Below are 18969 nucleotides of genomic sequence, written 5' to 3'. Positions count from 1 at the left end.
GACCAGTGAAAGCTACAATGATCAAAGAGGAGTTACCTCGTTCTGGACTCAGTGACCACAGACGAAAGCACAATCTCATGAAGGAATAAGCATCTGCTCAATATACCTGACAACTTGGCTGACACAAGTGAAGTGAGAGCAGACATACAAGTTGAAAACCATTCCCAAACTGACCCTGTTATTGATGAGGCAGAACCTTAGAAAAGGATTTGACTAAAGAGGGTTTGCAACACAGCAGATTGGAAAGCTTGCTGAAATGTCCCAAGAGACTGATTGAGACATGTTAAGGTTATGTTTAGCAACCTGAAAAGTTAGGTCAGTTAGTGTATTTGTAATAGTTTGATAGTTTAATTTAACAGTGTTTTAGTTCAGGCAGGAAATTTCAAAAAGGAATCTAAAAATGGGAAAATGTGCTGTACTAAGTCCTCCAGGAAGTGCGGAAATGCCAAACGTCCTGCACACTCTAGATACAGTCTTTAGTTTGCTGGGACACACTTCCTGCTAGAGGCAGTCACAAAGAAGCCCAGGATAAGGCAGTTGCAGGCTGAAGCTACACAGAGTAGTAGAAAGTTTGTTATCTCATTTCTGTACCTACGTCCTGTTCTTATTAAGGAGTTTATTATGACAACAGTCTGCTCGTCAGTGTGATATCACAAAAGTCAGATTAAATGATTTGGTGGTCCCTTCTGATCTTAAACTCAACGATTCTATGTCAGAATTTTCACCTGACATTCATTATTGGTATTTCCACAAACGTATATCAAACAGTACTGTAAATGAGATGTTTCCTCTGGATGAAAAGTTGCTGCCCAAAAGGCCCAAGTACCATTAAACCACAGGGGTACTGCAGTGCTGCAGACCACAGACCAGGAAAAGGACAAACAGTAAGACTCTGTTCTCCCTTGAATAACTTTCTTTCCACCGTAATGCAGAGAGGGATTTTGGGGGGAGGAAGGAAGTGACTAGTGGATCTACAACTACATGGTTCTATTTTCAAATCTGTCTCCCCTGCAAGGAATGAGTGCACAGTGCTTATTGTAAGCCCATGGACTGTAGTAAAGGCCATGAAGAAGTTACTCAGTTACTCCACCTTCTACCCACAGGCTGGGGGGGGAGGAATTGGAAGGAGGTGTGCCAGTAAATCCTTCTTGAAAAATGTATTTACTGTGGCTGGTGGATCATTTACCCCTTATGCAGTGATTAATACTTCACTTTCTATACTAATGAGTCTTAGCCAGAAATGAATTTTTCCTTTCCTTTTCATGTCACAAATTAACCTTCTATAATGATTAGTGTTTGCATCATTTAATTTTATTGTTATGCATAGCTATAAAAGAGACATTAAAGACTCCTTTCCAAATAACTACTGAATTATTCGAATCCGGCTTACCTTGTAGTAGGGCATAAGGAGAGTGCAAATGGCACAATGGGGTTCCATTTTGGCCGCAGCTGCATTATATTCTTTTTCAGCAATGAAATCGTGTGCTCTTTTCTGCCAAAGGTGGACAAGAGGTTTGGCCCATGACTCTGTTTCTTGCACTTCCTCTTCGATTAAGGGAGCCTCAAGCAGTTCTTAAAGAAAATAAACACCTGGTAACACTGCATTCTTGGGATGAAGGCAAACGATACTGAAGCATCCATCTGCACTAGCAATGAATAGCAGTGTCAAAAGAACTTCGGCATGTGAGAACAAATGCAAAACAACAATACAATTATGCGGGGCGGTGAAGAGGTCCACAGTACAGGGTAGAGAGGAGAGCTTTGCCCCTGTGCGACATGCTTACTTCTCCACATAAAGAGCATCAGGGTGCACTGCAACACTTATATTCCTTACAATTTGTGCTTATACTCAGATCTGCAGAGTGAACACCTATATCCCTCATCTCTTACTTCCTCCAACCTCTGCCTCTTTCCTAGTATGCACTCTGCTTTAACTCTCACCACTGAACCATGCTAGAGCCTGTCAACCAGCACCAAGCAAGTCAGTTGGTTTTCCCAATATGATGCATTTTTATTTGCTTTTTAAAATATATTTATATTCATTTTCTGCAGCATATAATGCATAAATATTTTGGACTTTAAAAATATGCAATACTGAGAGACAATCAGACCCTGCCTATGATCAGGCTCAGGTGACGGTCAGCGGTGGCAGTGATGCCTCCTGGGCCGTCACATGAAGAAAGATCTGGCGTTCTCAGGAATCTGTCTTTTCAGACCTGAAAGTAAGTTTGCCTTACTTGTACATTGTGTCCCTCTGAAAACCCTCATAGTGCCTGAGACTAATACGTTACTCCTTCCTCTCTTCTCCACACAGGTAGACAGATCCTTTCCCCCCGGTGGATTTTTGCCACCTCACCCTATGAGCAACCTCTGCACCAAATTAGCTGGGAATTCCTAGCAAATGACTAATTTTACCCTATTAAATAAACTACACACATGCTAGAAATGTCCAGCCCTCATCACAAGGAGCTGGAACTCTCACAGAAGCAAAGTTTAGAGGTAACATGCAATTAATTTTTGTTCAAGTCTTCCCAGATTTGGTACTAATGGAATCTGTCTAATTGTAGCTCTCCTACACAGAAGACCCATGATGAAAGGTGAGAGGATTAAAACAGCCTTGACTCACATCACTGAACTAAGGACCTCCCAGGCATCCTCCCGGGAGGCATTCATTTCTACTAAGTAGCACTCGGGAAATGTGTGAAGAGAACACTGAGTAGGGTATCGCATATCTCTAGGACAGAGGATGGATGCCCTTTCTGCCCAGGAGGCAGCTAGCCCTCAAGTAAAAGTTAAGCAAGTAGTTATTCCTAGGACAAAGAACCACTGCAGCACTGCATGATTCTTTAATACTAGTTCTACTAGTTGAATTTTACTCTGAGTGCTAGGGACAAAGAACATCAGGAATAAAAACATACAGAGAATAGTCTAATCTTTTAGAGGATTTCTTAACAGGGATGGAAGGAAGAAAGGAGAGTGTCCTCTTCTCAATGGAGACTTGAAAGATAGCCACCAGTTCTGGCTACAGGAAATCCTCTAACCAATCACAAAGAAACAGGATTTAGTGGGTTGAAAAGATAATGACAAACCCTTTTCCAGCCAGACTGAGACTGCAAAAGAGAAATAATTCCTTGGGCAGCACGGCCAACTAGCCTAACTCCCTTCAGGAAGTGCTAATAGGTGTCTGTCAGGAATGATGTAGAAAATGGGGTCCTGGGACAAGAGACTTGGAGTAAAATCCTGGTCCCATTGAAGTCAATGGCAAGACCCCCACTGACTTCAACAAGGCCGGAATTCACCCTGGTGTTACTATAATGGGTCCTCCAGGACTAAATTGGTGGAGATACACCATGTGACCGCCACATGGATGGCAATGATCTCTTTAGGATCCCTGTATTGCATAGGTATGGGGGGGAGGGTTTAAAACTCCCTGTTCACTCTGTGAAGGGGAATCTGTTTCCCAGCCTTAGTAAAAATTTGCTGGAAAACTCTGATAAGATAATTTTGTGGACTTTTGTCCCTTCCTCCTGCAGGTTTCTGTGCAGAAGAGACTATCAGTCAAACTAGTTATTACTAGTAAATCACCCCAGGTGCAAAGAGCAAAAAAATCAGGAAAGATGGCTGCTGAGAAGATTATTTGACTCTTGTGGCAAAGTTTCTCTCTGAAGTGATCCCCTTCCACATACACACACGCATATACCCATGATTAAGAATGATCTCAGTGGTTCTTGAGGACATGAAATTTCTATGCAGTCAGATGAATGGTGACTGTGAAGTCTTTGAGATGGGAATTTTTAGAAAAATGGAAGGATAGGTATCCATTACGGAAACTGAAAACCCTGGGAATGGGGAGAGAGGAAAGAGCAAAAAGCTTTGAAAAGTCATTGAATACAATTTAAAGAAGAAGAGAAGAGACAGTTCTATAGTGTGGTGTTCATTTTTAACCATGTATTTATGAAGATTAGTTTCTTTCAGAAGAAAACAATATAGAAGAGTTAAAGTAAGCTGGATCATCACATTCCTTCAGCCCATGACTGCCTTCACCAGTTTATAAAGAAGTAAAGACTTTATAGATTGCTTCCTCTGATAAAACTATCCTGAATTGCTGTAAATTATAATAAAGCATAATAGTTGTATTGGTGATGAGTAAAGAAATGAATTATTTTCATATAAACACAGTATGTAGCCACATATTGGATAGAGGAATTAATAAACTGACATATACTACATGTAAATTTATTTGCAATGTTATACACTGCTATTAAAAAAACAGCTCTTCAAGAAACATTTGCCCGCAATGTACATACAGCAGACTTGAGAGAAACAGGAAATGTATGTGAACAGCTGTTTCCAAACTTAAATTCAGTTTACAGACGGCTATTGGGTAATATGCAGGTACAAAGTGTACAGTTAACAATGTAGGAATGGTCAGACAAATTAAGATTTCCAGAATACAGAGTCTACCTTTAATCAAAAGTTCCACCATATTTTTATGTTAAAAAAGAGTTCTATTGAGCATATTTACAATACCCTAGAATCTTGAAATAAAATACATTGTTCCCTGCCATGACAACACCTATCAGTGTTGTCATTTTCAATATGACAGGCATAGATTATTATTTCTTATATTGCCAAAGTAGCAGAAGTCAATGAGTTAATGTCTCTTGCACTTTGCTCTCTGGCAATTTCCTAACAAATTTTCTGGTGGAGAATTTACATCTACACCCTCTTACATACTCTGTCATGAAGTTTCTCAGACCTCTGTTCTTGGCCCTTTCCCCTCTTTATTTACTTTTCCTTATAAAACAACCTCATTGCTAGCTTCATCCTTCTTACATTCAATGGCTATTCGCCAGGATGGGTGAGGATACTGTTCCTAGCCTCTGTTTGCCTGAAGCTGGGAATGGATGACAGAGGATGGATAACTTGAAGATGACCTGTTCTGTTCATTCCCATTGGCCACTGCTGGAAGACAGGATACTGGGCTAGACGGACCTTTGATCTGACCTAGTATGGCCATTCTTATGTTCTTGCTAATTTCTCTCCAGAACTAAACTTCTCCCTCAACTCACTTTTGAACCTCTATATTGTCATTATTTTTAATTTTTATATTAAAACTGCACTTTCAGATTTTGAGCGGCATTGAGCTAAGCACTCTGCAAACACAGAGGTAGACACAATCCCTGCCCTGAGGAGTTTACAATCTATATCTTCCAGAAATAGGCACAGTGCTGGGAACTGCTGACTAGATTGTCAGCTGGCATAAAAGGATATAACTCTATTGACTTAAATGGAGCTCTGCCCATTTACACCAAGTCAGCATAGAAAAAAAAATGTTCTTGAGCAAAACCCACAAAAAAAATTAGTGATTAAGGATTTTTTTTCCATATTTCTTGATGGCATTTAGAAAACCTGCGATATTTCCCTCTTCCCTCAGATATGATAATTTGATGCAGCAAATCTATTAGTTCTGATACAGTCAAAACTCTTACTGATGTCAACTGATTACCTGTGTAAGGATTGCAAGACTGACCAACTACTGGTGCCTCATGGAAAACTTTGAAAAGCATTTCTGCAATTTATCCAGTATGTCAGATATGCTGCTTAATTCTTCAATGATCCATTTTTTGATTACTGACTACATCAACAAAGAACCTCTCTATTCCTTAACAGTTCATCTGTTCTTGTTGTTTACTCCCCATCTCATATCATAATACTCTATTTCAGACATTATAATTATTTCCATAGCTACCAATGATGTCGTCACAAGTGAGGTTACACTTCCAGAGGAAATGAGCTGCAGGAACAGATGATTCTTTAATGCAAAAATACTTTCACACAAAAAATCTGCTCAGGAGTAGACCTGAATGCTTCACTTTGAGAATACACTTTATACACTGGTATCCAGACTTTTCAACAAACAGAAACTCGGTTATCTGGTTCACATTCTTATAAACAACTTTCTGTTCTCCCAGTGCTGGTTGGCTCAGCAGAACATCAGCAGATAAGACTCTATAGATGGAGTCTAACAGCATATAAAGTCATATGTGCTCACATCCTGATATGGGTAGGAAGCTATGCAAGGAGAACTGGCCAACAGACTTAAGATTGTGTTCAAAGTCCTCTGACCTGGGAAAGTCCTCTGACTGCAGAAAGTGTTTGCTGGGCCAGCTCCCTTGACTGTGCATTGAAGTTTTTATTTCCGGGAACACGACTGCAGTACAAAAAGTGGTTATGTGAAGTCAAATCTTGGAATAATGAATCTAACCTTCCAATAAGCAAGTTTCAGTTATCTGATGTTCAGATTAAAAAAAAAAATCTTCAGTTAAACTTTGGTTAATTTCTATGAGCTGTCACTAAGGTAAGTGAACATTCAGTACCTTAACTAGTTGCCAGCATTGCATCAATAATGGTAAAAAAAAACCCTACTGATTCATGGGGTGCAATTAAAAAATTAAGCTAAACAAAAAAGTTATTCTTAAACCGAACAAAGAGCATCTACACACAACCTTGCACCAGCTTAACTAAGCTGCTTTTAAAACAAACCTTTAGTTAAGCCAGTGCAAGTCTGCACGTTGATAACATCTAAAAGAAATCAGCTAGCACCAAATGAGTACAGCCAGGAAATTAACTGAACAAAATTAAACATCACACTATTTCTACAAACTGCACATTTTACACTAGCATCCTTGCCAAGTTCAAAATATGATAAAGGAGCAGGCACAGAGTAGTCTCATATCAAGCCAGCATTTCTCTTCATATGCTTTCCAAATGCAATAACAACAGCCACTTATATAACAGCCTTTCATCCATGAATCTCAAAAGCCTTTACAAACATTAATTAAGCTCAGAACACTCCTATAAAATGGGTAAGGAGTATTATTAGTGCTGTGCGTCTCTTACAAAGTTTGGTTTACTAAGTGAACTCCAAAGTTTTAATCACAGGAAAGTAGAATGAAGCAGTTCATTTCAAGTCTCTTATCTCAGGGAGAAAAAGAGGAGGAAAAAAGTTTTGAAATTCAGCCAACTTGAACTGGGTTATGAGTTCAAGCTTCAGAGTATTCACAAACTTCATCCCATGCTGGTGAACACGGGCTGAGGTGGTTCCGGCAGCTGGTGAACCTCCTTTTCTCATAGTCTGTTGGAGAAATAGACTCTCACCCTCTACTATTCCCAGAACCCCAAATGAAGACCAGTTCCCCTAGTTATTCACAGAACTCTTTATGCACTGAAATCTGAGTGCAGCACATAGACTATATGTGCAGCCAAGTATGGGCAGGGATAAATATGACAGGAACAGCTGGAAATTGACTAAGCCCAAACAGTTAACAGCCATATTATAATTTGGAGGACACCAGACAGAACACTGAAGTGTCTTAGAGGCAGATCTCCTAGTGAACAAAGCTTTACTGAACTCGGAGCAATAGAAGACTGATGTGAGAACCCGAAAGCTGAGTTAGGCCTGGACTACACTACGCGTTTAAACCGATTTTAGCAGTGTTAAACCGATTTAACGCTGTACCCGTCCACACTACGAGGCTTTTTATATCGATATGAAGGGCTCTTTAAATCGGTTTCTGTACTCCTCCCCGACGAGAAGAGTAGCGCTAAAATCGGTATTACCATATCGGATTAGGGTGTGTGGCCGCAAATCGACGGTATTGGCCTCCGGGCGGTATCCCACAGTGCACCACTGTGACCACTCTGGACAGCAATCTCAACTCGGATGCAGTGGCCAGGTAAACAGGAAAAGCCCCGGGAAATTTTGATTTTCATTTCCTGTTTGCCCAGCGTGGAGCTCTGATCAGCATGGGTGGCAATGCAGTCCCAAATCCAAAAAGAGCTCCAGCATTGACAGTACAGGAGATACTGGATCTGATCGCTGTATGGGGAAACAAATCTGTTCTATCAAAGCTCCGTTACAGAACACGAAATGCCAAAGTGTTTGAAAAAAAAAATCTACAGGCTACACAGTGCTGCGTGACAAGCGTAACGGGAAGCCAGAGACTCAAATGGATGCTCATGGAGGGAGGGAGGGAGGGGGTACTGAGGACTCCAGCTATCCCACAGTCCCCAGCAGCCTCCGAAAAGTATTTGCATTCTTAGCTGAGCTCCCAATGCCTGTAGGTTCAAACACATTGTCCAGCGTGGTTCAGGGTACAGCTCGTCAATTTACTCCCTCCCACCACCACGTGAAAGAAAAGGGAAAGAAATCGTTTTTGACGTTTTTCAATGTCACCCTATGTCTACTGAATGCTGGTGGTAGACACGATGCTGCAGCGGTGAAGAGTAGTATCCGCTCTTCTCCCCTCCCTGGTGGCAGACAGTACAATATGACTGCTATCCATCGTCACCATCAGCTCGTGCTTGATAACTGCTGAATAACCCTGGCTGGCCTCAGGGGCGCCTGGGTAAAAAATAGGAATGATTCCTGGTCATTCTCAGTAGATGGGACAGAATGGCTGGTAACCGTCCTCATCATAGCAACTGGGGGCTGAGCTCCATCAGCCCCCTCTCTTCCCTGTGTAAAGAAAAGATTCTGTACTGCCTGGACTATCATAGCAGCGGCATGCTGGGCTCCTCTCCTCCGCACCGCTTAATGTCCTGCCTGGACTGTCATAGCACCAGGAGGCTGCCTCCCCCTCATTTTATCTCACTAACAAGTCAGTGTTCCTTATTCCTGCATTCTTTATAACTTCCTGACACAAATGGGGGGGGGGACACTGCCACGGTAGCCCAGGAAGGTTGGGGGAGGAGGGAAGCAACAGGTGGGGTTGTTGCTGGGGCACCCCTGTGAATGGCATGTAGCTCATCATTTCTGCGGGATCTGACAGGGAGCAGCTGTGCTCTCTGATACACTGCTTCTCTAGTACACTTGCCCCATATTCTAGGCAGGACTGACTATTTTTAGAAACCATAAAGGAGGGATTGACTCGGGGAGTCATTCTCAGTTTTGCTTTTGTGCCCCCGGCCAATCTCAGCCAGGGGCACCCATGATAGCAGCAGACAGCACAGAGGGACAGATAACCGTCATCTCATTGCCAAATTACACTGGCAGCAGACGGTACAGAACGACTGGTAACCATCTCTGCTATCATGCAAAAGCAAATGAATGCTGCTGTGTAGCGCTGGAGTATCGCCTCTGGTCGCGGCATCCAGTACACAAACGGTGACTGTAAAAAAAAAGCTGAACAGGCTCCATGGTTGCCGTGCTATGGCGTCTGCCAGGGCAATCCAGGGAAAAAGGGCACAAAATGATTGTCTGCCATTGCTTTCCTGGAGGAAGGAATGACTGACGACATTTACCCAGAACCGCCAGCAACAATGATTTTTGCCCTATCAGCCACTGGGCTCTCAACCCAGAATTCTAAGGGGCGGGGGAGACTGCGGGAAATATGGGATAGCTACGGAATAGCTACCCACAGTGCAACACTCCGGAAGTCGACGCTAGCCTCAGACCATGGACGCACACTGCCGAATTAATGTGCTTAGTGTGGCCGCATGCACTTGACTTTATACAATCCGTTTTATAAAACCGGTTTATGTAAAATCTGAATTATCCCGTAGTGTAAACATACCCTTAGGTTGGTCCAAAGCTGCCCCAATGAAAGAGGCTACCATCTGAAGGAAATGCAGTTACAGGGGGGAAGACGTTCCTACCAAAGAAATCACTGAAGCACTTACCCCAATGGAGCCCTAGCCTTACACATTGACAACTTATCACCCAGGTGGATAAGTTCAGAACAGACTCCTCCCACTCGGGACATAGCTTGAAATGGGCAGGAGATCACAGTACTCCTAGAAAATAGGGCTCTAGAGGGTTCTGTAGAAGATGCAGGCGCCACAAACTCAAGTCCAGAATTTTTCAGAGAGACTGAGGAAGAAAGCAGGAGCAGAGATTTTGTTTTCAGCTAGGAGGCATCCCTCTCATCCAGTCATCCAGCCTGAGCACCGACTGATGGGGACGGATGTAGCTTACTATTCTGGAAGCAGTAATCCTTAATGTGTCCTCTCAAGAAGTCTAGTGGACAGGGAAAGCTCAGCATGCTTCTGGGAACTGCTGTGCCTTAACCTCACTCTTCTACATTCTCTTGGCAGGCCTTCCAGGTAGGAAATACATTTCACATGTTAACTGAAGAACTGTCCCTTTAATTTGCAAGTTTAAGTTCCTGTTTATGCACACCATTTTGGGTTCTGCACGTACAAATGCTCAAAATGTGTGTGCGCAACTTAAGAAGCTGGTTCAACACCTGGTTGAGAGTTTGACCCTAGCTAAGCGTTCAGTGGAGTAATTGTGTAACTCTCAAGGAATCGTTCTAGTCTGGTATGAGATGTTTGTGCGACACACACATTAAGTGGTCTCAGAGTGACCACATACCAGACGTCTGAAATGGTTGCCTTAATTTGAGGAAAGAAAATGTGCTCTTAAGTTGAGAACTTGCATTCCAAATCAGAGAAAAATTTCCTGATTGAGTTTTAAACCCTCAAAGTTGGAATTTATACCAGAATGCTGGAAGAGTTTTTACTGAGCTGTAATGGGCAAGTCATGATACAACGTTTGCTACTTGCATTCAACTAGTGTTAGCAAAAGAAAAACTATAATACTAGCAGTATTAGTTCCAGATTTAACATTGTTGTGAAGTGCTTAGATGATAAATTGATGTCATCTTAGTATAAATGGAGTACCATGTCTGGCCATTACAGTTTTCTACTGCTACTTCTGAGCTTAACAGCTCAGCACTTTAGGAAGTACATTTTCTGTCCCTGAGCAGCTGGTCTTTTTGTTTGTGCTTTCACAAGTACATTGTATGCTTCTTGTAATGCACCTACATGTCTGGCTGTGTATTGCACAACATTTCCTCACAAAACAGTAAAATTAATGGACCACTATCTTCCAAAACATTTATTAATTGGATTATGTGGGCATTAAAGGAGATTTTTCTTTATTAATGAATCTTATTTATTTAATAAATCCTTCATTACATCCCACAAGCCAGACAGAGGACTGGATTCCCACTATTCGGATGCACTTTTATGTTGCTGTAAGTGACATCTCGTTATCTGTGCTGCCTGGAAACTGGTACAGGTTATGGCAAGGTTAAGTATTTTGTTTCCCAGGGAAACAGGGCATGTGCAATTTATTTCCAAAACAGAAGTATTAACACTCCATGAAATAATTAACAACTTAATATAAATTAATAAATAATTGCCAAAGGATACATCCTATTGTATAAGAGTTCAGACTTACTGGTATTGATACTATAGTAGCAGTAACAGTGCCAAAACTCTATACCATTTGCTAGATAATACACTCTTAAGACAGAAAATGAACCTCATATAGGACAAATTAATGTATATAATTAATGACATACCAACTTTAACTTTTGCAAATACATACTTGATGCTTTACCATCTTACTTGTCTCAGGGAGGAAGAATTTTTTTTTCTTTACTACCTAGACAAAATAGGAAAAATAAGGACCAGGACTACTTTTAGGAAAAAGGAAAACCTCTTTTAAAACAAACAACATATAAACATTTACTGTTCTGTGGTCCAAATAACTAAGTGAATAATACATTAATGAAAGCAATCCTTGTTTTCACAAGTGTTTTGGCTTAAAAGTTTGGAGTAACTCATTTCAACACTCAATATTATCTACTTTGAACAAATTTTGCTTACTAAGTTAAAGTGAAATTCTCAGAAGGGAAACATTTGGGACATTTGCAGAATGGGCTGTTGCCAGTACTTGCTGATCTAACCTAACAGATGTGAAAAGCCATAGACTCTAATACAGTATAATTTTCTTTTGCCAATCTCAACAATGATTTTGCTGCTTGGGGTTATGTTCCACTGATGTTTTCTGGCTGTGTACAGCACCATTCTCTGCTATGAAGAGCATAGCAGCATCTGTTATTTTTCAGGTACTTGAGCATAATCTCAGCCCTGGGAGACATTATATGGAGCTTCAAATGTCCTGAAAGGAATTTAAAAAAAATTTGATTCACTCAATTAGAAAATAAGTTGCAACTTTGAAACTTCGTTGTTCCTGTATTATTTCTACAAACTAGATTTCAAAAATTGTTTCATTTTCTCAGCGAAGAATGCAATAGGTTTTACAGCATAGGATAAAAAAATGCTAATTTTGTCACTCTCTCATAATAACAGTTCTGTAGAGTCTGTGTAATTTATTTGGTGAGTAAGTCTGATTGCTGAAGTACAATAAGTTCCCACAGTTCTTATAAAAGTTGTACATGAGGAGAGACAAACTGCATCAGCGTATTAAAGTCTAAACCTAAGAGCTCCTGGAACAGATTAGTTTTAGATTAGAAGGGAAACTAACTAGGTACATTTATAAACATTAGCAAAATATCACAAAACACATGACACATCAGTCCTATCTCAGAATGTTTTAAATCTGAAATTTTAAAGAGTATGTAAATTACTAGAGTTTCACTTAAATGACACAAAAACAATTAGTAAAGAACAATTTTACATCATCATTTTAACGTTTATTCAGATAAGGGTAAATTAATTAAACCCTATATGGCTTGGCTGAAGGACTGTATCCCTTATACATATAGAAACTCCCAGAAAGAGAACTGAGGGCTCAAAGCATGCATAAGCAGGCCACGTACCTCTTACTTACTAACTAATCTAACAGGAATACAGAATGTTGACACTCTAAACCTCTGTTTTACTGTGCTTAATGACTCATTACAAAAAACATATTTCTATTTCATAACATGAATGGCAAAAATCCCAGCTAAGAAACAGATTTAAGGGCCAATCCTGCATTCTTTGAACTCCCAACAAAAGCCAACAGGAGTTTTGTCTGTACAAGAAATACAGGACTGGGCCCAAAAGGTTAAGATAAATTTTTCAGAAATGTTCACTAATTTTGGATACCCAACCCAATAATCACCTGAGTTTCGGTAGTATTACCGGTATGTACCCACAGCTACCACTGATTTCAATTGATGTTGAATCATCGCTTCTGAAAATCAGGCCCAAGATGTCTCCAGTTGGATGCCCATATATTGAAGAACCCACAATTCAAATGTGGGTCTAAACACTCATTGCTTTACAATGGAAGAAAATGGACCAGTGTACCCCCTCAACCAACTAACTGGCTGTGTGGTCCCTGGTACCATGCACTAAAAGTTCTGTAGTGCTCTTTGAACTACTCCCGCTTGAAACATGAGTAGATCAAAGTAGCTTAGTAGCTTGCCACACATTAGCTCTCCAGATAGACCCTATGGACTTCAATAGGGTTGCACAAATGTAAAGGAGCAGAAACTGGACTATTAAAAGAGTGATGTGTAGTATATTGTTGTATGTATATTTACTACACAGACACAGAAATGAGATACTACAGGTTTGAGGCCTGACTCCTCATTCCATTACACCAATGTGATTTCATGGTGTAAAACTGATGTATAGAAGTGGTAAATAAGGCCTTTTATGTTTCAGCAAGATATGTGAACTATTCCATACAGAGGGGAATGAGCAAGATTTCATTTACTTATTTTTATTTCTTCAACATTAAGATAATCTGAAGTTCTGGGCACAAAAACAAAGTAATAAAACATACACAATTCACTATGGAGAGAGCCCACCTCTACCGGAGACAGCAGATAAGGTTTATACTTTTAGTGTAATCTTAGTAGGTAAAAATCTATTTAGATGATGTCTACGGTTATTCTTTTTTTCAAATGTCTTTCTGATTTCAAGGAATGTTACATATTAAATGAACATTCTAATCATTATGATTTTCTAAGCCACTATACAAAGTTTGTCGAACTTATGGCCATAAATGTACATATGGAGGCTTAGCAAAACTGAAAAATAGTGAAATTTTGGCAAAACCTAGCATTTCTCACCTAGCAATAAAAAGGAACTCAGATATGACAGGCTTAGCTATTACAGTGTATATCCTATTTATTCCAGAAATTAAAATGCATTCTCACTGATCAAACTGTCTAATGTACTATCCAATAAAATATATATTTATACATCATTTTAACCTTTAAATTGCTTTAAAAACATTACAGACTAAATTCACCAGCACACTGCAGCTGCTTTGTGCCATTCCAGTGATGCAAAGCAGTTCTAAGTCTAGTAAACTGGGTTTATGGCTGCTTTCCATCCCCAGAGCAACAGAAAATATCTGAACAACAGCAGTGAATCTGCTTTAAGTAAATAATCAATCTCTGCATAACCAATGTTGGGCAAAGTACATATTCAATTTTAAGGGCTGGCAGTACTCTCATGCTTACTGGAAATAATGTGCCTCAGTGCTTTGCTGAATCAGGGCCTTGGGTAGCTAAGTATTATCATTATTTTATAGATGGGAAAACAGAAGTAGAGAAATTCAAGTGTCTTCCCCAAATTCACATGGCGAATCAAGGGCTGTTGTGATTGTAATTCAGAAGTTTCACGCTCATAGTCCCCTGCACAGATCACTAGAACCTGTATCTCTTAAATGCTTTATTAATACGATACAAGTACTGGACAGCAACTGTACTCAACTTTTTTCAGTGATCAACTTTTGGAGTTTAACCTTTTGTGCATTATCAGAGGAGGTGGTATCACAAACAGAATGATACTTAACTAAAGAACATTTTGGTACAATAACGTGAGTGTTATAATTGAGTGTCTTACAGTGCAGATGGTCTGTAAAGCAGTTACAGATTTTGGCAGACAAAAATAATGGTAATTCAACAAACTCATTATTTAATTTAAAAAAAAAGTAATTGCTAGGATACCTTTTAACTATCTTATACTGTGGAATGTTGTGTATCCATACTCGAGTGAACTGATCCTTCATGAAAGTAAGTCATACATTTTCCATTTTCTCTTTGGACTGTAATTACAAAACCAGAAACTAGTCTGTGGAAGATAATCTTACAGAAGAGACATCTAGCTCCTTGGCAAACTTCATATCCAATTTGCCTGGTGACTCTGTAGCTACTCATGGGAAGGCTACTGAGAAGTAGTGCTAATACAGCAGGAATGCCATTTTCATTTTGGCTTACTTTTAATCATAGGGAACTTGTGCATGACTATATATCTGAGACTATGGTTCTGTATCATTGTTTCATGAGACGAAATATATATTCTCTATACAAATTTTCAAAGGATCTATGAAAATTGCAACAAAACAGGTTTTATTAAAGGTTAATGAGTTTTAATGAACACAAAAAGCTAGGATATTAAGGCTGTGCGTCTGTTACGGGGGTCACGGAAATCATAGATTCCGTGATTTTCTGCGACCCGGTGACTTCTGCAGCAGCCAGCATGGCTGACCCCAGGGCCAGCTGCTTAGGCAGGGAGCAGCCCTACAGCCAGCCGCTCAGGTGGCCCTGCAGCCAGCAGCACCAGCTGCTGCTCGGGCGGCCCCAGGCAGTTGGCCCCAGAAAAGCGCCTGAGAAGCAGTAGGTACGACTGGCCCCGGGAGCCGCCTGAACAGTGGCCAGTGGGACTGACCCCAGGGGCTCCCCAGAGTAGCAGCACTGCAGAGGCCCCTCAGAGCAGTGACCCCCAGGAGGCGCTCCCAGCTAAGATTTAGTCAGGAGTATTTATAATAAAGGTAATGGACAGGTCATGAGCCATGAATGTTTGTTTATTGCCCGTGATCAGTACATGACTTTTACTAAAATATATCCATGATTAAATAACAGCCTTAAGCATGATCCAGTGGACAGGGCACCACATGGGGAGTCAGAAGACCTGGGTTCTATTTCCAAATTTGCTACTGACTCAGTGGGTGACACTGGGTCTAGCTATTTAAGCCAAAACCTTCCTATATAATCACTAATTGTTCGATGCCCAACTTAAGACACAGTTTATCTTAGAACAGTGTTGAGCCCCCCACAGCTCCCAAATGACTTCAGTCGGAATGATCAGGTCTTATCTCTGAAGATCGGCCTCTAGGTGTCAAAGATTGATCAAATTTTGGAAAAATTTGGCCTTGAGCTCTCTTTGCCTCAGTATTCCAAATCACAGCTGATTTTTACTCAACTCTGTAAAGTGATTTGAGTTCACATAATGAAATGTGCCATATAGGGTTTAGGCTAATTTTTATTAGTCCTTTAAACCTAAGTTAAAATGTATCAGAAAAACTTTAGATTACATAAGAATGGGTAGCATATTTTCCACCTAGCTTAATGACATACAGCTATAGTCGTAACTATATAGAGCAATGATATATAGCTAGGGTTGTGATGCTTAAATATACAGTAATTCCTCACTTAACATTTTAATTATGTTCCTGAAAAATGCTATTTTAAGCAAAATGATGTTAAGCAAATCCAATTTCCTCATAAGAATTAATGTAAATTGTCGGGGTTAGTTTCTAGGGAAATTTTTTTCGCCAGACAAAAGACTATAACGAGAGAGACAGACAGAATGAGTTTTAAACAGTTTAGTACTGTACACAGCAATGATGATTGTGAAGGTTGGTTGAGGTGGTGAAGTCAGAGGGTGGAAGAGGGTGGGGTATTTCCCAGGGAATGCCTTACTGCTAAATGATGAACTAGCACTTGGCTGAGCTCTCAAGGGTTAACACATTACTGTTAATGTAGCCTCGTATTCTACAAGACAGCATGAATGGAGGGAGAGGAGACAGCATGGCAGAGAGACACAGACACACACACCATGGGTGTGAGAGGCATTGCCCCTTTAAGTATGCTGACCGCACTCTAAGTACATTGCCTTTTTAAGTAGATCAGCAAGTTGAGACAGCAGCTGCTTCCAGTAAGCTCCCGCTGTCCTGACCCCTGCCATGTCCCCCGCCCTGCTCTCTGGAGATGGGGTAAAGGAGTGGGGAGGAGAGGGAGTGGGACATCCTGACATTAGCACCAGTCTTTCCCTCCCGCCCTGCACAGCAGGCAGGAGGCTCCCAGGAGCAGCTCCAAGGCAGAGGGCAGGAGCAGCACATGGCAGTGGGGGGAGCTGAACTGTCCGGCAAGTGGTAGCCTGCTGGGCGACTGCTGCACAGGGAACTTAGAGGAGCGGGGGGCTGATAGGGAGGCTGCCGGTCCATCCTGGTTCGAAGCCCCACCAGCTAGCTCCAATGGGCTGCTCTTTCTGCAAGCAGTAGAGAAAGCAGGCGGCAGCATTGCGCAACTTTGAATGAGCATGTTCCCTAATTGATCAGCAACATATCAACAATTACAAGGACGACATTAAGTGAGGAGTTACTGTACTGTCAAAGCAACATGCAGAAGAGTGCAAAATACCTGCCCTATATTTGAATACTCAGACTACAGAATAGCAAAAACGAAACAAAAAAAAGCCACGATTAGTTGTTTAAAACCAAGACCCTACCACCCTGCTATACAATATGCTAATATAAAATATATTAATGCTAATGGTGGCAAAAATAGATCAGCCCATATCAACAGGTTAGTGGCTTCCTCCCTCCACCACCAAAGTAATGCATGGAAGAGCAGAGTAAAGTGGCACTTTCATAGACCAAACAAGGAATAAGGACTTTGAACTAGAATTTAGCAATTTAGGTTTCATGGTCAGACAATCTATAGCTGCATCTTCACATATGATTTTACCTTCCATTCAACTTGCTTAACCTGCTTATGACATTACTGAATATATCTTATCTGACTTGAATAGCAGCTGCTGTTCAGTACATTTCACATGCTATTGTGACTGCATATAAAAAAAAGCAAAGGAAGCTTTGATTTATATTGCCATATTATATATATACTATAGCTATAAAATGAGCAATTTTCCCCTAATTCAGTCAAACTCTTGTTCCAGCTGCTCTTTCTAGCCACAATAGCCTTTTCCCTCCCTCCCTGTTCTCATATCTTACAGTAGAAGTCTGCAAACTAAATTTGGACTCATGAATGCTATTGAAAATGTTAGAAACATTATAGAAGAAACATGCTAACTCAAACTGTAAATTGTAAGGACAATGAAAAACCTAGTCAAAAACAGATTCTAATGCTTAATGCCCAAATAACGCAGGAAAACAATCTCTGGAGCCAACAAATAAGCATCCATAGCTAATCTACTTACTCTTTTTGCTGAATTTGCATTTTATTACTTAAATGGAGTAGAAATATGACTGCATTCACTAATAATAAGCCTGAATTGAACATAATATTTTTTGCATAATGACTCCCAGTCTTAATATTTGAAGTGTGAGATGCAGTTCATACTGTATTGCTCCACTTATTTTTCAAATCTGGCAGCGTGAGCAGCACTTTCTGGTTTTGATTCCCCAGTAGAGTGATCAGATGTTCCAATTTTATAGGAACAGTCCCGATTTTTGAGGGGTTTTCTTATATAGGCACCTATTACCCCCCCTCCAACCTCTGTCCTGATTTTTCACACTTGCTATCTGGTCACCCTATTCCTCAATCCCGTCTATTCTTCATTGCTACTCTTCCTTTAGGCATTAATTCCACCAAAATAGGCATAACAAGAAAAGACAGGCATACTGCAAGACAAATTTTCTTTTTAAAAAACTGGATTTACATTGAAATGTGTACAAACAATTCTGCAAGGAAACCAAGGATGAAGAGAACTCATGAAACAACAACTGTTACAATAATGGAATCCCTAAAAATACCTAAGCCAGCCCTGATGCAGAGAAATTATTGGAGAAAATGCCCCAGGTCATAATGAAATCAGAGTTAGTATTTACAGTAGTAAAAACAAAATACAAAAGTCTCATTTAGAACGCAACTTGCAAGTAATCCTATGAAGAAAAAGCTGAAATTCTGCCAGGGGGTTGATGGGACAAGTCTTCCTCCCGCCATTATGCAGCTTAGTAAATATGGTGAAATTCCAATGAATAGCTGCCCAAGTGTCAGATAATGTATTAATTTTGCCATTAGCTCTTGAAGATAACTCTCTTTCCCCCATCATCCCTATCTACTATAGGGTCTTAGACTGCTCATCACCATAGCATTGGAGGGTCTTACAGATGTGTTTAAGTGAACA

The 18969-nt window shown here is 40.5% G+C and overlaps 1 protein-coding gene across 4 annotated transcripts in view; it reads right to left on the bottom strand.

Moving 5' to 3' along the window:
- The window catches only part of KDM4C (lysine demethylase 4C), a 441772-nt gene that overhangs the window by 142940 nt on the left and 279863 nt on the right, over window positions 1–18969 (bottom strand). For all 4 annotated transcript variants that reach the window (XM_030567955.1, XM_030567954.1, XM_030567956.1 and 1 more), the window contains exon 13: window positions 1391–1572. In XM_030567955.1, coding sequence (XP_030423815.1) covers window positions 1391–1572 — 182 coding nt within the window. The remainder of the gene's footprint in view (window positions 1–1390; window positions 1573–18969) is intronic.

Source organism: Gopherus evgoodei, chromosome 6, assembly GCF_007399415.2.
Source record: "Gopherus evgoodei ecotype Sinaloan lineage chromosome 6, rGopEvg1_v1.p, whole genome shotgun sequence".
NCBI lineage: Eukaryota > Metazoa > Chordata > Testudines > Testudinidae > Gopherus > Gopherus evgoodei.
The sequence above is the reverse complement of the archived record's forward strand: the minus strand, read 5'-3'. Positions and strand labels throughout refer to the sequence as shown.